Source organism: Alligator sinensis, unplaced genomic scaffold (genome assembly GCF_000455745.1).
Source record: "Alligator sinensis unplaced genomic scaffold, ASM45574v1 scaffold628_2, whole genome shotgun sequence".
NCBI lineage: Eukaryota > Metazoa > Chordata > Crocodylia > Alligatoridae > Alligator > Alligator sinensis.
Window position 1 is genome coordinate 513591 of NW_005841833.1, and position 21817 is coordinate 535407.

Genomic DNA, 21817 nt, shown 5'->3' on the forward strand with positions numbered 1-21817 from the left:
GATTTATAGTAGAATTACAAGTGCATGGGCTCTTGCTACATGATTTGATGTCAAAATCAATTCTCTTCCCACCCAAACAAAGAAACTACCCACTTGGTATACATGTGGGACAGGAGGATTGCTGAGATTCTGAATGCCAAGCAAGAGTTTCCCATTTTTTCTGACAGTGGAGGCAGAGCGTAAGGAATGGGACATTAAAAAAGTACCACTCAAAAAACCCCCAACTAAACACCAAGGACATCAAGCCTTTTTAATCAGATCACAGTCTCCTGATGCAGCACATAGCGTCTCACTTCACCACTCTCTTCCTAGTAACCCTCCTAGTACAGCTTGGTGATGCAGCATTTTGCAAATAAAGCCCCATCCCTCTCTGAGAAGAAAAGGATGTGTGAGGCTTTGCTCCCCCAAGTCTTCGTCTGCTGGGCAGCAGTGAATACTGAGTTGCTGCACTCCAGTGCTAGCAGGAGCAGAAGGAAGGGGTGGGCAGAGTCCCTAATGATGACCACGAATAAGTCTCTAGCCCAGAGCACACCAGCTCCTTGACTCCTATCAACACAGAGATGTGTGAGAGTGGGGATGTGCATATCCAACAAGACACCAGCTTAAACCCAGTCCCCACACTACCGGGGAACCAGGCCAGCACTTATCTCTTGAGACTCTCTCCTTCTGCTAGGTAGGAACTGTCTGGCATCAGTGCAGCAACACTTTCATTAATGCAGGACTGCTCCCCAACCTATTCATCACTCCCTGCCTTGCCTCCATGCCGAGTACTCCACACCTGTGCAGTGCAGGACCATTGGCTGCTACAGCCATAGCTGCCTACTGACAACAAAGCAGACTGACACCAAAGCTGGAGCTTTCCAGGGATTTTAATTAAACCAACCTGGACTGCAATTCAAACCTGTGTGTCAGGGAACAAACAGCAGAAGATTTATCAAACACTCCTTACAATTCTCATCCTAGCAAATCCAGATACACAGCTACAGCTGTTCGGCAGTGGGAAAGAGCAGGTTTGTGAATTTCCAGGTTTGTAAATGACCCACCACTTCTATAACTAGTTCAAATAATGCCCGGTGTTTTCCATGACTTACCTGGGAATTTTGAAAAATAAGCTTTCCTGTATTTGTTTCCATTCTCATCATTCCAGAAGTGGGTGGGTTGACAAGGAATAGGCTTGGTGCAAACCAGCTCGCCACTTTCTCCCCAAACTGGTTTCCCTATTTACAAATCAAATCAAGAGATATGTTTAGTATCTCTCTTCTGTGAACCACAGAGCATCAAAGCAAAGAAAAGACCATTATTCTTTATGCATAAAAATCCAGCTGCATTGGAACTTGTATAGAAACCTGGCTAGATATGACTGCTGGTTCAGAAAGCCATGCAACAGGTCACATTCATCCTAAATTTGGTTTCATTAACTTCAGCGGAGTTGCAACACACATGAATTTAGCCCAGTGTCTAAAATAGAGTTTAATTAGTAAATATAAATAACGATGGAAGGGTTTGGAGGTTAGCAAAAAAAAAAAACCCGCAAACAAACCACTTTCCCAAAGTGAGAGACAAGGAAGGTCAGTAGTGACAGAGTTTTTACCCACAAGCTCTCTTCACTTAAGACTCCCTACTCCAGCAATTGTTGGACAAGTTTCCACATCGCAAAATCCACAGTCATTACTGGGCACCACTGTGGAATTAGACTGAAATCCCCAACACGTTTCAAGCTGGCTTTGTAATAGCCAATAGATGTTTGCAACTTTTGGCCATTCTGGGTACAGGCAGGATTAAAGATGAAGTAGCAATGAAGAGACAGTACCAGTTATCAGTCTCATAAAGCACCAGCCAAATTCCCACAGCTGTTACCTTTCAGTTCTTACTGAGTTTCCTGGATCAGTTACCTTCATCATTCCAGGCTTCCACTGCCATGCCAAGATTTCTAGCCTGAATCTCTCCTTTGTAAACTGGAATCGAAACATTCTGGCCCATGAAACAGGAAACTATATCTGTTCCACCTGCAGCGAAGGAAAGACGCTTAGAATGCATGCACAAGTAAAGTGCTTTTTTTCAAAGGTTCAAATAAAGTCCACGCATGAACTGGGAGGGAGGGTAGGAGATCAACACGTAATACCGAATGTGTTCTGTTCATGCTAAGTAATAAAATCTAGAACACGCTGCCTGGATGATCCGGCATTTCTCTGTCACTTTTGATGCCGAAAGCCAGACAGGGTTTTATTAAAGCATATGTACCTATGCACAGGGCTTAGGACTTGGGTTTTCTCCTCTCGCTACTTTTACACAAGAATAATTTCATAAACTCCATGAGCTAACACCTAATTTGCAGATCAAGAGGTTGGCAACTTTTCACTAAGGGCAGGCCAAATTAACACAGCTTGGTCCTAAGGTAGACCAGAGGTGGCAGTTAGATATTCTGCCGCTAGATGTCTTGTTCTCACCATTCATCTAATGAATGATCTATAAACCTCCATGTTTGGCAGGTCAGGTAAATTCTCTTTGCAGGCTGGATCCACAGGTTGCTGACCCCTCTTCTAGTGCATTAACAAAACTGCTGTTGTGTTTGGGCTCCCTGCACAGAATGGGGAGGTTTAAATCCTAATGAAATTAAAAGTGGTGTAGGTTGTAGCCGTGTTGGTCTAAGGACATAGGCAGGCAAGGTTCTTTGGGTGAATCTGCTATCTTTTATTAGACCAACTTAAATAGTTGGAAAACTATTTTAATTGTTTTACTATTTTAATAATTTAACTATTTTAATAATTGTTTCCCAACTATTTAAGTTGGTCTAATAAAAGATAGCAGATTCACCCAATGAAATTAAAAAGCATTTTGCCAAAATTCTATTCTAATTTTGCAAAAATCAGAATACTCCTATGCATATCAGGGTTGAAAGAGGAAGTCACAAGGCATAAAGCCCAATCCTGCCATTTTTACACATGTGAAACATTTCTCTGTGTCAGAAACTATTAGTGTTTCACGAGTCACCATAATACCCAGACTTGCTCCCCCACTGAAGCCAGAGGCAGAGCTCCCACAAACGGCAGCAGCAGGAGGTTCAGGCTCCAAATCTGATGTCTAAACTAAGCTGAGTCTTAGTTTAGTTTAGCAGGGCAGAAATGTGATGCCCCACAAATAAAACGGATGTTGCCTAGGTAAGCTCTCCTCCCACCGAGCCGCATTGCACCGTGCCGCACATGACCTGATGCATCTCCACTCTTAACTAGATCATTTACAGAGTGATGTGTCAGGAGTCTTAATTAACTGCCCCACAGTAAATGAAACAGAAACCAGGTGACATCTCCTCAAGAAGCAGTTCCTGCTGAAATCAGCTGTTTACAGAATAGTGTGTACTGTAGGTTAACAGACTCTTTGCCTTCTCTTGCCCTGCTGCCCCTAGGGACATCCCCTACAAATAAGTGATCCTGCTCCCTTACATCAGAATCATGCCACCTCCAAGTTATTAAGCACACCAGCTTCATAATACTAATATAAAGGCATGCTGAATTATGCAAGAAAACCCTGCAAAAGCCACAGCTAGTTGTGGTTCAACCAAAACCAAGGCTGACCGCTCCAAGGCTCGGTTTTCCTCTCCTGAAAGTAAGCAAGAAATGCACAAGCTGCAGAAGGGATTAGCAAATGGAATAGGTTTGCAGAGTAAAGCATCACCTGAAATGGATCCCAGGAGCACACTGCTCTTTATGTGCTTGTAGACATACTCGTAGCTTTGAGATTTCAGTGGCGACCCTGTAGATAGTATAGTGTGGAGTGTTTGAAGATTATGGGTTTCACCTTAAAAAAAAGAAGAAAACCAAAATAAATACATAAATAAAAATGACAAGGTTTTTAAATCATATCACCTTATCTATTCAACACTTAGATTCAAGAAATCACAAACATAACAGTCAATTTGCTGTACGTGGACAGGATACAGAACCAGAAAAAGAAAAAAAAAAAATCAATAGGCATTTGAAGCTTACATGGTTTTAAATTTTTCTCTTCTAGCACAGCCAGCCACTTGGCGCCTGTTCCAAGGATGGTGATCCTAGAGGGAAAAAGAAAAAAAGAGGAGAATTTTTCAGCTACTTTGCCTATTTAAATACCATCCTCTGAGGTGCCGAAGACCTGCAATTCCCAGAAATGCAAGCAGAAGTTGCAAGCACTCTGCACATTGATCAGCCAGGAAATGTAGCCACTTCCAGCTTTGAAATTCAAGGCACGCTTTTTTGGGGGAATGAAAAGTAGTCAGGTCACTGGAGAAATGTTTATAGCCTTGAAACTTTTAATTCCCATTTTAAATATCATAAGCTAAGCCTTCCCAGGTAGCAGAGAATATTCACTTACAAATCCAGGAACGCATAAACTGCAGAGCACTCCAAATCCATTAGGGACACTAACAACATTTAATTCATTAATTGACGATAATTGCCACTGCTCTGTTTAGCAGAGAGCTAATACCTTAATATAGGGTGCACATCGGATACGACTCGGCCTGGATACCTGGTCAAGCGAACACTAAGGAGCCGTTCTAGAGGGGGATACGTTGATCAAGAGTATTCTGCAGAGATTAAAGTTTCCCCTTCCATAAGGAGGAACTTCTGGTTCAGCTCCTTTTGGCTTCTCAAAAAAAACCCAAAACAGGCGGTTTGATACCACACCAGCTGCTGAAAGAGTTAAGGTCGAGACATCATCTTCAGCATCCAAAAATCTGAGCAAGTCATTCCTTCAACCAGTTGCAAATCAACGATCTTTGTGACAAGGCAATCACTCTACAGCAATTACTAGTCCCATGAAGCAATGTATTCACACCAACACAGAAGGCAGAGAGCAAAATAAATATTTCAATTAATGCAATAAATAAAGAAAATGGATAGCTAGAGAATGCTGTCTGTCTTGCACGTTTGACAAAGCATCACAAGTATTAGGAACAGAACTTTTTTCATTTTGGAACCCAGCAGAACAGCGTGCAAAATGCCTCGGGTATTAGCAACAGCCTGAGCGTTAAATAATTGAGTTGTTACAAGCAGCTCAGAGCTAAAATGGATGGCTGCCTTCTACAAGGGCCCAAACACCTGCACTGATAGGCAAATGCACGTGGGGAGAAATCTGTTTGGTCCTCCGAGCGTAGTGACTGCAGCGATGATTAGCCTCACTCTGGCAGGAAACGGCTTTGCCCCTTCCATATCATGCAAACATCAGCCATTACTGGACCTCAATTCGGCCTTGCCCCATCTCATACAGTCCTATAATGCCCTGGTATTGAGGCAGAGAGAGCTGGCAGGACCTACGCGAGGTCACAGCCAGATCCAAAATCTCTGCTGGAAACACAACTCAAGACTTTGGGCTCCATCCTCCTCCCCAAACCAGCAACTACGCAATACAACCACGTACGCTCTCAAAAACAACAGCGGTGAGACAAGAAATCCTTTGGAAAAAGAACTGTGCTTGTTTTCCAGTTTGAAAAAAAGTTAAATTATCCACAGTAATCAATGAGGCTTAATACCTACATTTATCTACATTAGTTAGAATATCACTGAGGCTGAAACAGAATTTCCAGAGCTTTATTTGCCTACTGTTTTAATATATGAGTTTTGAAGTGCCATTAATCTAACCGGGAAACAACAGAATTTTAAATGACTGCATATAACTCATTTTCAATGCTCTTAACAAGAGGAGAAAGCAGAGCAGGGGGGGAAAAGTGTTCTCACACATCACCTGAAACCTAAAATGAACCTCCCTGCCCCCTTAGCACCTTCTACTGCCGGAGCGTCAATCAGATCTATACATTAACCTTCTTCACCAAATCATATTCCCACATGAGGAATGTCCAAGTGGTTTCTGCCGGCTCGTATAGTAAAAATAAACTCACTTGAGGAAATCCCGAGAAGTACTAACTTTATTGTTATTTATATACAATGCTTTATAGAATTAGAAGTGTACAGGAAAACATGTGACAATTAGCAGAGGGAATAAAAGATACCTTCAATGGGCATGTATACATGCACAGGTTTCCCTCGCTTTATGCTATACATGCGTTCCTGGAAAATGGGGCATAACTCGAATTTGCATAAAGGGAACCCACTTTACAACGTAACAAATAGGGATACCTTCCAAGACCTCGACTGTACTGACCCCCAGATCCTTTTCTACCACTTTTACAAGACGATTTTGGTACTCACCAACAGCAGGCAGTGCACACAAGCACAGGATAGTGGTGAATGTTTAGCTGGGGTGAAGAGAGGATGGGAAAGGCTTCATTAATGGACCAGGGAGAAGGGTAGGAGATAAACTACTGGGACGCTTAGAAGCCATATGGGGATGGCAACTACAGAAATGTGTGTCGCAGACAACGAGTGAGGAGCACAGATCTACGCAGGAGACTATATTTTAGTGCGCATCACTCCCACAATGCACCGCACAAAGCAGCTGACTGCGGGCTTCCAGCACACAAATCGCGTAAGAGTGAATTTACTGCGCATAGAACCAATTTTTGGTATAAAAAGGGTCATCACATAAGAGCAAATTTGCACATACAGAACCCGCACAGAGCAAGGGAAACCTGTACATTTGTCTGCTCCAAAGCGCCGGAGATCCGGTGCTTTGGAGCAGACTAGATTAATCGAGTCTGCTCTGCATGCAAGCTGATGCGCCCAGTGCTGCATCGCATACATTTGTATAAATGGCAAAATGCATGTCAGCACTGAGAAAATGGCAGTGGTGAACTTTTGAACTAAAACACCTTTGATGTGTTTTAGTTCAAAAGCGCGCCACAGCCATTTTCTCAGCAGTGACACGCATTTCACCATTTGTACAAATGCATGTGCCACAGCGCCAGGCACTTTTAAAAGTGCCCAGTAGTGCAGCACAAACGTATTTACAAATGCCTAATATTACTAGCATTAAAACTGATAGATGGGAACCACTGACGAGCTGCTAACACCACCAAGACACTCCAAGGTGGAGGAGACAGCAGCTGCTGAAATGGTGGTAGGATGTCAGGGGCTGCAGGCAGAGGTCACTGTTTCAGCAATACAGAACGAACTCTTTTCAGAGGGGGAGTTTTCTCCCTCTGCAGCTACACGCCTGAAGGGCACCTCTGAGGTTGCCGTTTCTTAAGCAGTGACAACCTGTTGGCACAGATATTCCAGCGCATGAAACAACTGTCAGACACAGAGACCATCTCCTGGGACAAGAGCGCTAAGATAGCCCAGGGACATAAACTGGTTGTTCAACAGAAGCTCACTGCAGTCATCTCAGCTATTTTTAGCCGTGTGCACTTGCCTCTTGTCCTTCAAGCCATTTCTTATCATGTAGCAGGACTAGTCAGTGCTCCCCTTTCCTTTTTGTCTTTCTTGTTTTGTTTTTTTAATTGATGTTTCCTCTTTTAGAAACCTGGAGATTAGCGCTTTCTTTCTATCTGTATTTAATGCTAATTAAACCACCACTTAATCCCTTGGTAGAGGCTAAATATAGTCCAACTGAGCAGCATCTTTGCCAGGCAGGTCCCAATCAAGAAATTATTATAGTTATTGACTATCACTAGGGCAACCAATTAACTGGGAGATACTGTAGTAAACATGCCATCTCAGTTATGTAGAGCATATTGTGCCTTCATCAAAGCAGCAAGATAATCCAAACATGCTGCAGCTTTTTTTGTAGATGGGAATATAACATAAGAATGATATTCAGTAACAGACTGCATTAGAAGAACGGTAGGACACAGATGGCCAACACTAGATTGCAAAAAAAAATTAAGACCTGCATCCACACTAGAGTGGCTTTCCCTTGCTTTTGGCATACATGGATGGTGCTCAAAAATCAACGTTGTCTTTCATTTCTAGCATCTACATCTTTGCCCATTAGGCTCTGTTCATGCATCCTTTCTAAGTCTCACTGGATTTTATTAACCTTTCCTTCTAAACAATCTTGCTTGGCTGTAACCTTTAATCATACTAGCCAGAGCCAAAATGTCAGCATTTAAATATTATATAGCATGAAAGGGAAGATTGCATTTTAAATTACTAAATGGCAATAGCCATCAAATGAATTTTTCTGTATCCACTTTCCACCACAAATGGATTAAAATAGAGCATCAAATAATTTTTAAAATGCCAGTTATTTAACTAGTGGATATTTGCAGGTCTTCCATATGGCATCCAGCCTGCAGAACGCCAGCGTTGTAACATCAATGCCCAGCCTAGTTTGCAAATAAAATATCACTCAAGGATTCAGATTTAAAGTCCTGATGTTTCTTTATGCACCAAGAGAGGGCACCATACCCCTCATTTCTCACAAACAGATACACAGGCCAATTAATGAATTGCCTGACAGAGTGAGGTATTATAGGTGAGAAAGCAAAGTATGAAAATACAAGAAGCCCTGCTGTGCCTTTCCAGTCAATTTATGGCTTTTAAATCAAGCACCGCATTCAGTTTTATGTTGAGCTGCCTGAAATAAAGGATTCTTATTTCATAAGTTCTGAGTGTAGTGAGAAATTACTCTTTGATTGCACCCAATTACTGCCTTTTCAAAAGGCAACACTTGAAAACTGACTATTGAACTGAAATTCTTTGTTTGCTGGGAATCTGAATGCCTAAATCCATTTTGAAACAGTTAGGCTTTTGTCTCTTCCAGTCCCTCTAAGAAACCATTTCAGTCTTAAATGTAAATAAGTGGTTTATTCTAGGTTAAGCCAAAAGGCAAAACTATGACATCCTACATGCTGCCTTCAGACTCAAAGGATGGCATCTTCAATGAAGGTGCTTTTACGGGGTCACTGTAACAGAGAAATGAGTGCATACAGTGGACTTCCAGAGCTCAAAGTGAAAGAAGTTTGATCATTCACTTTAACATCTTCTTTACCTACCCAAGTCGGTCAACCAAGTCCCAAAGCACATTTGGTGATGGGACGAGAGGAGATCCATCATATAAGACCACTGATGCTCCTGTAGCAAGTGCAGATACCACCCAATTCCACATCATCCAGCCAGTCTGTAACAGAGAAGGCAGCTGTGTTAGCTTAGGTCTCTGTGGGGTTACATAGGCAGCCATCCCTCCCAGCAATCTCCTGATCTGTGAATTCAGCCTTCACTTCATGTGAGAAAGCCCTGGCCTCAAGTTCATTTGCAACCAAAGACATAACCTTGCAACTAGGTCCCAAGTTCAATTAACATTGCTGTAGGTCCCAAGTAATTCCATGGAAGTGAGTTGCCTGAATCAGAAACCAGACCCTGCTTTCAGTGTCCTGCTCCTGTCTCTAAGTTAGAGGGGGGAAAAAAAACACACACACTTACTGCAGGACCGGCTGGTTGTATACTAACAAAAAAGATCCTCAATGATATAAATAGATTAAGGCTAGAAAAGACCAGTAAGTCATTTAGTCTGACTTCCTGTATAAACGCAGGGCATACAATTCCAGCCAGACGCTCCTATATTGAATTCAGTAGCCTGTGTTTCACTAAAGCATGTCTACCAGAAAGACATCCAGTCCCGATTTGAAGATGTCAAGAGATGGAGACTCCACCTTAAGTGGAGAGTGCATACTTATCTCAAATTACAGTAATTGCAAGGTATAAAAATTACCTGCTAATTACAGACCAAAAATACAGTGCAACTTTATTTATGCAGCAGCATTCACACACACATATATATATATATGTATATTATATATTATATGTTTATGTGTGTGTGTGTGTGTGTGTGTGTGTGTGTGTGTGTGTGTGTGTGTGTGTATATGTATGTGTATATATATATATATGTATGTATGTTTGGGTTTTTTTAGTTGGCACCTGTCCTAGTATTTCACCCAAAATACTTCACAGGGAAATGCAATTTTTAGGAACCAACTAAAATGCCATTTCTGACATAACTGATAGGATCCCGAGTGTGTTAAATGATGCTCCAAGCTCCTTTACAGTGAGCCCTATTACATGTCTATCTGATAACCTGACAACATTTCTCAATGAAAGTTTAGAGAACTCTGAACGACTCCAGCCGATGCTGTCTGTAGGCATTTCTATGCAGGACTGAGAGAAGGATTTATTCCATTCCTATTCCCACACGTGTGTGTCTATGTGTGTGTGTGTCTGTCTGTGTGTGTGTCTGTGGTCTCAGCTGACACTTGGGGAGGAGGAGGTAAAAATAACCACGCACCCCAATAGACCCACTGTAGGCTGATTAACAGAACCGTAAGATCCTACAGGGAACCAACGGGGAAAAGACAGACTGGCAAAGAAAAAAACACTCCCACTCTATCACGTATATTAGTAGAGAATCTCTTCTTCCTCGGTTCTGCACCAAAGCCATGCAAATAAACCCTAGCAAAAATCAATTTATGCTTCTCTTTTACAGTGTGTCACCCTGTAGTATGATATTCACTTAAAAAATATTTGTAAAATCCCCAGCACAGCGGACTGGGAACCACTTCTCTAACACGTCACAAAATAGCAGCTTGTTTTTTCCTCACTTTGTACAGTATTAGTATTAAAAACATCAGGAACTTGGAACACACGAGTTTCTAGGCTGAATCAAATCAGTAATCCAACTCGCAAAATAACAAGTCTCCAACCGTGACCAATATCGGATGTTTTAGAGGAAGCAGGGAGGGAGAGGAGGTATAAAGTGATCGTTCTTTTATCACCACATGTCCAGATCCCTACATGGTACAAGAAGGCAGAATATGCTATGGAAATGGACCAATGGGACATTTACAGTAAGAACCCCAAGAGGCAGCAAGAGCCAGTTTTTCTCCAATTACACCTGAAATACATGTTTAAAATTTCATCAGAAAACACCCAATTACATTTTACTACTTCACCTGATTTCTAATATCGCTGAAAACAAAAAGCTACTGAAGCACACAACCCTCCCTTAGATAACATGAATTAAAAATATGTGGAACTATATTTGAAGTCTCGTGGGAACTATTACCACTCTTAAGATTCATTAAAAAAAATACAACACAGAGATCAAGTTTATAGATGTCTTAATAATCCACACTTGCCGTTGTATAGTACATAATGACATCGTTGCTGGTCATGTTGCCATGAAGAATATGCTCCTTCAGGTGCTGAATTAGTGTGCCCTGAAAATAAGAGTGAAGGAAGGAATTTATGTAAATGCAAAGCAAAAGATATGGTGGCAAAATATGCTTTCCTAAATCAAATGTGGCACGCACACACCAGACCGTATTTCATGATTACAAACAGATATTGAATCCTGTCCCTTCGCAAAATAGAGCACACCAAAGCAGGCAATACCTGTCCCCGTCAGTACACCAGGTTGGACAGTGTTCTCCATTCCCCTTGCATATAACTTTTCATCCCCGCTCTCTAGACCTCAGTAATTCCTGTGCCTAACCTGAAACAAAAGGCACAGGTAGCTTCCTTCAAGAACTTCATTGCCTTTCCATCATCAGCCCGCAGGGTTGTGCATTCCCTTGCAGAGCTCATTAGGGCTTGTCTATAAATCTGTCTCTGCGGTTCTGCCAGTCGCTTTCCCCAAGCCTTACTGAGCGTTTCAAATGTGACAGTACACGAGACCCAAAGCTCTTCTGAACCTAGTCATCATGGGCAGCGGATTAACATTTTTTGACTAGGTCACCTTGATGATTCAAACCGTTTCATACTTAAACGCTTTGGGGATTGCAGACATAACTACCTACATATCCTCCAAAGCATTCAAGTTACAGAAAACATTGACAGTACACTGAAAAAAAATACTACTGCTCACTCTTCTCTTTTGCAGGAAAGGTGACTAGCAGCAGGACACTGGCCACCTTTGTCCCCTTGCCTGACCTGTGGCAGGTTGCGGTGTAATGCCTTGTGGTGGTGTCAGGGTTGACTGTGTAGTTTTACTAATAGGTTAGAGAATGGTTTGGATAGGGATGATCCTGCCTCTGGTGAGAGCTGGGGCTAGACAACCTCCGAAGGTCCTTTTCCAGTCCTCCTTTACATGATTCTACGATAAAGTATCTTTTTTTTTTTTGATTGCTGTTACAAAGTGACTTTTCAGGACCAGTGAATTTATAAACTACTTCACTAAGTCACTTTATTCAAGTGACAGTCATGTGGCAGATTTAAGAATTTCTGCAAGGGCTCATGACAAAGCTATGAGGGTCTTCACATGCAAACAAGATGCATGTGGAAAGGAAATACATTACAGGTGAAAACTGATAATAAAATGGAAGAGTGACAGAAATGACGCATGCTTTGTGGAAAGAAAAAAATACTGAAATATATGAACAAACCTGCTTTTCCCTTAGCTTCCCACAGGAGCCAGAACTAGATTTTACCTGCCACTGCTGCCGTGCCCTGAGGTATCACAATGCTGCCATCTAGCTACATGCGGTGTTCATCAACCCGGAGTTTAAAAGCAGAATTCAAGTCCATATCATGCAAAAATAGTGTTCACAGGCTTACTGAGACTACCCAGAGTACGTTAAGTGTAGTACGGGCTTTGCAAGAATTGAATCTCAAATGAGCATCATCTTAGTTAGACATCTGTATTAGGACTACATCCCACTGATTCAAACGCAGCTTTTTTTTGCTTGTATTCCAGTTTATACTTTACTAATACAGAGCTTGGACACTGGAATGCCATTTTAAATGAGTCCAGCCATTGACTATGAACCTGGAAAAAAACTCAGTTTAAGCAGGAGTCTGGGGACAGAAGGCTTGGAACTTTCTCTTTTGTATGCAAGGAACTTATCTGACTCCCATTACCACTGCATCCACGGGCCTTACAACCTACACTGGATATATCTTCACAACTTCCCTGTGAGGTAGAGAAGGATCATTCCCACTTACAGTCAGAGCACTAAGGCACAGAAGGACAAAATGATGAGCCCAAGGTCACAAAGGCAGTCTGTGGCAGAGTACAGAACTAAGCTCAGCTTTCCAAAGTCCTTAGGTAACCAATGGACCATGTTACCTATCAGTAGAGCTTGTGTCTCCTCTCCTTTACAGGAAATTCAGGAGTAACCACAGAAGCATGAAATAAGCACAAGGAAGATAAGAATGAGGGCCAATGCTTTTATGACTAGGAATAGGAATGACTGGATTAATTTCTTTAAAAAAATTAGGGAAAAAGCCTCCATACATTTCTCTTTCATACAACTCACTGCAGGATCACTATGCAATACAGCAGACCTTTGCTTCCAAAAGGCCAAAAAAAAAAAATCCTTCTGCCTGCAAGGCAATGCAATTCAAGTCTTTTCAAAGGTTTGGCTTCGTTTAAATTATTTACATATGTTGTTTCAGTACAAGACACAAGAGGCATGCAGAGGAAATGCATGAATTCAACACAAGTCGCACTGTAGGCTAATTTAAGTTATAAAGTTAAAATTTAAAAAAAAAAAGGAAAAAAATTTCTATCACTGTCTATGCAGAGATCAATAGGATAATCAAGCTGCATTAAAAGCCTACTGCAATCAACAGTAATTGAATATACTTTTGCTGTCATTTCATCATCTCTTGTATTTTTAATTACAGTCACCAAACTTCAACTAACCTTCGGCTGGGTTCTGGAAAAAATGTAACTTCACGGTAAGTCAGGGCTGAAGCAATAATGACCTGATTCTCCCTCTGCTGAACTCAACAAGAGTCTTGCCATTGACTTCACCAAGAGCCAAACTGTCAAATGATGGAAGCCTGGCAACCGTGCACACTGTGAGACCCTGTGTGTATGCATGTTTTGGGGGCTCTGGACCCTATTCAAGTGGAAACATGTTTGCAGCAGGCCAGTCCGGGGCCTAGTGCAGCCACACCTGCCACACACACCAGGCCAACCCACATAACAGTCATCCCACCTCAAAAAGTAGTGACTTCCCATAGGGTGTGGTGGAGCAGCTCAGTGGGAACACAGAAAGTGATCGCACACCTTGGTCATCCCATTCTCAATCTGGCCTTTCCCATGGTGCGGCATAGACGGCCGCAGGAGTTACCAGGATCTTAGGGCTGATTCAGTTCCAGCTGGGGCTGGGAGAGAACTTGCCAGCAAGCTGAGCAGCTGCCTAGATAATCATCAGGAAGGAACAAACCTACACAATAATGGGATTTCTCTTCCCTGCGAGCTGCAGGTCTCACCTCTCAAGTGTTTTATCATGCACCCTTGTTCAGCTCGCTGGCCCTTTTGCTCCAGCCTGGCCTTCTAAACCCTGTGCGGCTCTGGAATTTCTTCCATTTTCTGCTACCCAAGTGGGATTCCCTTCCCAAAACAGCTCCCATGAAGAGCATGATGCCTCGTGGATGATCCCCTGTTGGTGATGGACAGGAGGTGTCTGGGAGCAGGATGGAAGCAAAGGATTCACCTCTGTACAAGTCTTCCTGTCCTTCCCACCAAGGGAAGGAGAGGACATGCGCACTCAGGGCCCTAATCAAACCCTACTGGTGTTAAAAGGCTACAAATTATTGTAGCCATTTCCCTGAAATGTTCATCACCACCCGTCCCTCCGAAAATTCACACAGAGACATTTGGGGTGCAAGAGAGAAGACTGTACATTCTAGTATGCAGAAGGAAGTGTTTTATAGTACAAACTCAGAAAAATTGTGAGATGAGGCTTGTTGGGCTGAAATTGTTTAAATCTTTGACCTCAGACAGTGCTCCCCAAAGCTTTGTCTCCATATGACGAAAACTTACACCAGGAAACTAAGACTATGGACAGATTAGCAGGTGCACGGTTTGACACAGGGTGAAAAGAGGTCCTGCCCATTACGATTCAGCCAATCTATTGTCCTGGCATCATCTGTCTGCTCCTGTCACACAGCAAGTGAAGCTAAACGCTGGTAACTTGAACCAGGGCAGCTTACCCCTGAGTGACACGGGATAAACTTGTACTTACAGCAAGACAGGAGGGGCTGGTAAATTCAGCTGAACAGTGGTAAATTCCTGACTTTGAAATTGCAGATCTGTCCACCCCCTAACATTCTGGTTGCTTTTTTGCTTTTTTTTTCCTTTTTTTAAAGGAAAGGGGAAAGGAGAACAGATGATCAGATTGGCAGCTTTGGGGTTTGAAGTCTTTCAGTCACAGATGTCCGGCCCAATAGCATGAGCTTCTCCACATCCTTTGCCAGCAAGCCTCATACTTGACAGTTAGTCATTAAGTCTGAGGGTCATTCACCCAATTACAGGCTTCTCTGGCAGTGAGGGCATCAGCCATGCCAAGCAAGCTTTTCCTTTCAGGACAGACACCTGTCCACTGGGAAATGCACCAAGACACTTCACAGGGTGCCACGACAAGGCTCAGACAGCCATGCCTTTGGGTTCTTATTGACCTGTATGGGACCCCAACCCTGAGCCAGAGGTGAACATTTTTGTAGTCAGTTGCTGAAATCCCCCAAGCCAACCCACCACCTCGCATGACATTAAACAACCTCCCATACCACAATATGCTTTTAAGAAAGAAGAAAGAGTGGCTGGCTATCAACAAAGACTGCATCTCCAGGAGGAGATACCTACCCCTGCGGAATGAACCATGCATTTAGGTGCTCCTGTTGTACCAGATGAATACATGATGAAGAGGGGATGACTAAAAGGCAGCTGTTCGAACTCCAGCTGGGGAGCCTGGTCTCCTTTCCCGCCACCAAGGAAATCTTCTAGGAATACACTGCAAAAGTAAGAGGGGGGAAATTAAAAAAAAAAAAGATCAACTGATACTCAAACACAACTATGTACAATGGTGGTGCTCAAGCCTCCAGCCCCATGGACCAAGTTGGTTCGTGGGCCTGATCCAGCAGGGGCTTAGCACGCAGGTCTGGCCCCACCTGCCAAATCACGGTGCAACCTGCAAATGGGGCCATGTCATCCAGCCCAGCGTGCCCCTTGGGTCTGCAATGGTGGCAGTGTTAAGTGTCGTGGCTCTGGGATTAAAACTGCCACCACTCCGCTGCCAACAAATTCCTGGACCCAGGAGGGCTATGGGGCTGAACAACAGTCCCACAGGCCAGATTCAGGCCATAAGTTAGAGGCTAAGCATCACTGATCTACAAGATCATCTCTACATGCAACAGCCCTCTTATCATTGTATCATAGTATCACAGTGCTTAGGGTCGAAAGGGACCTAAATAGATCATCAGGTCCGACCTCCTGCCCCAGACAGGAATGGGTGCCAGGGTCATATCACCCCAGCCAAATATCTGCCTCCTCTTGAAGACTCCCAAGGTAGGATAAGCAACCTTCATTGAATTCCTCTCCCTTCTCAACCCTTTGTTTAAATTGCTTAGTGGTTCAGCTTTAGGCAATTTTTTAAGTGTCAACAAACCAGCATAACAAGCCAGAAAAGGTTTCCCCAGGAGAACAAGTGTACTCTTCTGCACGTGAAGTCCATCTAAGAGTTAAAAAGCCCCAAACAGAGAGCAAGTCAGCCAAGGGGAGCCTGACTCAGTGACTGCACCCATGACAGATGCACCAGCTTCAGAACATCTCGGTCTACAGGGGGTGACGTGGAGTCCAAGTGCTTGCGGGTCTGAAGGCCAAGTCCTCTTTTCATCCTCTGGTCCTAACAGTTGGAGTCCCGGTGTGCCATGCAGACAAAAGGGCTAAGGCCCTACCTACAGTGCACTCCAGAAGAGTGTCAGGGGACAGGTATGCTGTAATGGGGAACCCCTTGACACAGTTGTGAAGGTAGCTGTGGCTGCAGTTTCAATGTCACTGGAGCTCTTTTGGGGTGACAAAGAATTTGGCCCTCGATGCGTGGTTTGGAACTGTAATCAGTTGAGAGAGGGATCCAAGTAACCTAACCCAGAACAGTAAATAAGCAAAACAAATTACTTCTAAAAATGTCATTTAAATTATTCATTGCTCAATTTTGAAGCTTGCTTCCCTTTCCCCAATATACACTATCACATTTATATAAACACCCTGCCTAATAGGATATTTCACACAGAGCAAACATTTTCCTTAAGATGATCAATAAATCCAGCTAAATAGCTGCCATTTCACTGCTTTTATAAAAATGAAAAGCTTGGTGGGCTTTTTTTTATGTTTATCTGTAGTATCCAGCAGTCAAAAAAAAAAAATGAACAGCAATGGGGAGCAAAATCCAAGCTGTTTAATGGAGGCAGCTTGTTTTACGGTATAAAGCTAAATGAAGTGGATAATGTAATTTTACTAGATGCTCCTATTTTATATCAATTACTGTTGCTCAGAGCGAAGGCGATATATGAGAAAAAGATACCGTCGCCTATTTCAGGGGAAAGGAAAGAGGGGAAGACAGACGCACAGAGTAGTTATAAATCCAGTGCTGACAAGTTGAAATTACAGGTAAATTAGTTTAAAAGCAAACTAATTCCATCTCTTTGCAGAACTACTCGCTGTGTCAATACAAACAGAGAGATAAGAAGCATTGTAATTAAAGAAAGCAGTTCAGTGGCTTGCTCATTTAACTTCATGCATCTCAATAGTGGGGTTTCCCCTAAAGTAAGCACAGTACAAGAGCTTACTGAAGTACAACGGTACAATGTACGCATGATACAAGAGTTTATTTGTGTCCCCACAAAGGACTCTACACACTTTTACTCCCTTGGTGCTCTACTACAGGTTCAGCTCTGCTGAACAGACAATCGGGGTTTCATTTCTTTAAACTAAAGCAATATAGCTCCCCAAACAATGTTGCAAATTAAATGGCCCAAACATAATGTTGGCACAGGAGGAAACAAAAAGGTACAACTGACTAAACAGAGCAGGGACTTCCTTTCAATCAAAATTTAACATGATCCTGCCAACCATCCGCATTAACAGCTCCAGTAGAGGCAAGGGCACAAATTCTGCTTCCACTTACACCTTTAGCATGAATCTACCAATTCATCTGAGTTGCAGATGTGTTGACGGGAACAGGAGCTGAACCATTCAAAATTATTTGCATAAGAAATGGATGAGCACAACCTAAGCTATGACCTAAATACAGAAAACTAAATGAAAGATTAGATTTCTAAGCTTCTTGCAGGTTTAGTCAACTGAAAAGCTACCAGAAAAAAAACAAATCAAGCCATAAAACATGATTTGTATGTTGACAGAAACCTAACAAGGTTATCCCATAGATTTAAGGGGATAATATCTCACAGTGTATTGTGAAGTATGGACACACTTCCTTCATGCCAACACTCATGGGAGAGGGGACAACTCTGCTTATGCTAGGCACTGTACAAGCAGGTTTCAGGAACCCAACGGGGACCCTTACGCTGCCGCGGCAGAAAGCAACCTGCAACACAAGTGTTCAGAGCCGAGATGACGTGGGGCAGAAGTCACGGCGACAGAAGTTGGAAAAGTCTTGCCAGGCTTCTGGTTCCATCCAGTCCCTATTTTAAACAGGGGCAACAGTTGTTCAAAGACATTTGCTTCATGCGATTACCTGTTAGGAATTTTAGAAATATCAATCATTTCCCTTGCGGAGACGTACGGAATCACCACCACTTTTTTTAAATCGGGAAGTCCTGGGAGGAAGGAGGAGGGAGAAGCAAAGTATGAAAATTGCTATTCATTTCATTTCAGTTTTATAAACAAAAACCCTTTTCTGCTTGGTGGGCCTGTGTAATGTCATGCCCCGGGTAATGGAAATAGTTCAATCTTTTCTTTTCTCTTCTCCCATCTATCTGCTTCTCCATGGAACATTGCCAAACTGTGCCAACTTCATATAATCAAGTGCTGGATCATAATCTCTCCAGCAGGCCATGTTTTGCTGTCAGGTGAGCCCACACAACCCCAGACAGCCTCAGGTTTCCTGGGTATACGCAAGAGTGGATTTGGGCCAAATGAACATATCTATTCACCTGCCTGGCCAATATAAACACATATAACATGTTCCTCCCATAACGAGTTCCCTTCTCCTTCTTTGCATAAGTCCAGGAAAATGCGGAAGGAACCAGAGGCCAGCTCTACGCTGGGCTCCAAGCCTGCGCCCCCAAATGCTGCAGGAATCCCTCTATGTGGGGTACTTAGGTCTCGAGTGGACTGTGATCTTCAGGGTTAAGTAATTTTGCCTAATCTGGATTCTATTTCCTCTTGTTTTACCCTTGAGGTTTCTAACAAGCTCTGCGAGAGTTCACGTGTGATGTAGTGAAATACCTTTTACCACGCTCTGTAGTTTCTCCATGTGGTTATGCTCTTTGCCATTGTAAATGACAGCTTCAACCGAGAAGATCAGCTTGGGCTGAATTTGAGAGAACCTGTCCAGCACGCCCTGTGGAAAAAAGAGAAAAGAGACAAACAATTGCACCATGAATCACTGCAGGGGGGAAATCCATGGGCTGCTAAATCCAAAGCCTGGTCTCAAAGAAGCAATAAAGGAATAAGAGGGGCTACATACATGAATAACATTAAAGCACTGACTGAACCTGTTCTTTCCACCCAACCCCCAACATTTGGACGAACAGTGGTTTGGTGAGTGGTTTCATGATCCCAGCATCTGACTGTGCCAGTTAAATACTACAGTAATTGCCCAAGACACTCTAGCAACACTACTACCTGCAGGGCTAGTTTTGCAAAAGGTAGGACATGCACAGATGTGTAAATCCAAGTAGCACCTACATGCAAGTGCATCTGCACAGGTGATTTTGGATTTTAAACTTCACTGCAGAACAACAAGGAAGTTCTTTTTGCCTCCCTACCTACCATCTGACACCTTCAGGGAAGGACTTCTACCTGATCAACACATCAAAGAGCTACTCAACACAGCTCACAAAGACACTCTCATGGACCCAGAGGGACAGACTTCCATCTTCAGCTCCCTCTGCGCAAAAATGAAGTTTATTTCCGACCTATGGGGACTTTTTACCATCTTGTACCATCTACACTTTTCCCAGAGCCTGCCAAAGAGACTTCTGTTCCCAAAAGCCTGCAGAAAAGGACAATTTTCTTGCCATTTTCCAGTTGGTCTAATAAAAGGTATCATTTTGGAACAAAGAGTTCTAGTTTTTTGTATGTCTGCACAGGTGAGGCACCTAACTGCCTTGATGCCAAGCAAAATTATGCGCTACACCTATTTAGGCACTGTTGCAAACCTTCGTAGGTGCTATTTTGTACCAACATATCTCTGTAAATGCAGCCCCAGAGTCTGAGCCCATTTCAGCAGAATACTGCATTTGTTTGTATAGTAAAACTGAAAGACGTTGTGGAAATCACTAGAAGATATGTCATTTACAAAGGCAGAAACTTCCCAGGAATTCAGAGATATTCCTTCTGCTAAGTCAAGGACACAATTTCACCAGCTTTATTGGCATGATTCGGTTTTGCAAGAGAATGAAGTCAAAACAGTCCTTTGGGCATCTCATACAAAAACTAAACACTCAGACGTTACCCTCCAGTTAACTGGAGACTATTCAGGAATGAATTGCAACTATTATCACATCTGAGCAATAAAAGCCTCCTGGCACTGTGTTGATTTTTCAGGTGCATCACATGCTGTGGCCTTCCCGAGATGGGGTTTTTGTATTCGACAGGAAGAAGCAAATCCTATTAATAAAACATCTCAGCAGAGAGCATCTTCATCTCTCTCTGGTTGGGTTATTTGAAGCATTAGCATTGCAAAATCTGCCCAGCATCACAAAATTGACAGTTGCCCACAACAGAAGAGAATTTCCCAAAACACTTTGTGAAGCCACCAAACTCACTGGAGTGTTTGTTCTGCCTCACTACCCATCCTCTCCAGCCTCCAGCCTCGCCTTCTGCATGACAGTCCAATTGAGATGCAACAGCTAGTTTGCTGGGAATTCCTGTGGGCTTCGCATATACTGCGCAGACAGCAATTTCCTTAAGTCATTTGCCCAGAAAGAATAAATCCATTATTCCTTTTATGCACACTCAATAAATGTATTATCACAGCAAGCAATTGAGTTCGCTAAATAAGTAATAATACAGCTTAAAAAGCTCCTCACTAGAACCAGCCTTTGGGACCAGATCAGCTGAAGTGGAAACCCAAATGTACCACTGCCATAAGAATAATGATGAATTCCCACACCCCTCGCAAAACCAGAGCAATTAGGCTTTATGCAAAGTTGCTCTGCGTGGGCAAGAGAGATACTTCTATACCCTGTGCGTTCCTGCTATATAGACTGTCTGTGTACAGAATATTTTTGAGCAACAGGATCAGAGGAGAGGAGGGCCCAATTCTGCTCATGCCACTGTGAACAGGGGCAAGTCCATGGAAGTTAAAGGAGGCACTCTGATATAAAAATGATGAGAAATCACAGCCCGGCAGCGTGAAGTTCTTCCTCTCAAATAGCTTCTTCGTACTGGCCTAGTCAAGCTTTGCATGGAGTCTCCTGAAGGACTGTGAAGCCACCCTGTATCATTTCTCCATGTACCCCCTACGGGTGCCGCAAGGCAGGATATAAAAGAGTAAGGGATGGAGCACTAGGCCCCTCAAATTATGCTGAGGGGAAACCAGCACGGGTTTGTAGCAGGCAGATCGTGCCTGACTAATCTAGTCTCTTTTTATGACCAGGTTACGAAACGCCTGGACACAGGAGGAGGGGTGGATGTCGTATACTTAGACTTCAGGAAGGCCTTCGATACGGTATCCCACCCCATACTGGTGAACAAGTTAAGAGGCTGTGACTTGGATGACTACACAGTCCGCTGGGTGGCGAATTGGCTGGAGGGTCGCACCCAGAGAATCATGGTGGATGGGTCGGTATCGACCTGGAAGGGTGTGGGCAGTGGGGTCCCGCAGGGCTCGGTCCTTGGACCAATACTCTTTAATGTCTTCGTCAGCGACTTGGACGAGGGAGTGAAGTGTACTCTGTCCAAGTTTGCAGATGACACAAAGCTATGGGGAGAAGTGGACACGCCAGAGGGCAGGGAACAACTACAAGCAGACCTG

The 21817-nt window shown here is 43.2% G+C and overlaps 1 protein-coding gene across 1 annotated transcript in view; it reads right to left on the reverse strand.

Moving 5' to 3' along the window:
• The window catches only part of AACS (acetoacetyl-CoA synthetase), a 70104-nt gene that overhangs the window by 10320 nt on the left and 37967 nt on the right, over positions 1 to 21817 (reverse strand). The window contains exons 6-14 of the mRNA XM_006015097.3: positions 19063 to 19177; positions 18350 to 18431; positions 15460 to 15607; positions 11006 to 11086; positions 8870 to 8994; positions 3984 to 4048; positions 3673 to 3795; positions 1893 to 2006; positions 1092 to 1217 (exon numbers count right to left, since the gene is read on the reverse strand). Coding sequence (XP_006015159.1) covers positions 1092 to 1217; positions 1893 to 2006; positions 3673 to 3795; positions 3984 to 4048; positions 8870 to 8994; positions 11006 to 11086; positions 15460 to 15607; positions 18350 to 18431; positions 19063 to 19177 — 979 coding nt within the window. The remainder of the gene's footprint in view (positions 1 to 1091; positions 1218 to 1892; positions 2007 to 3672; positions 3796 to 3983; positions 4049 to 8869; positions 8995 to 11005; positions 11087 to 15459; positions 15608 to 18349; positions 18432 to 19062; positions 19178 to 21817) is intronic.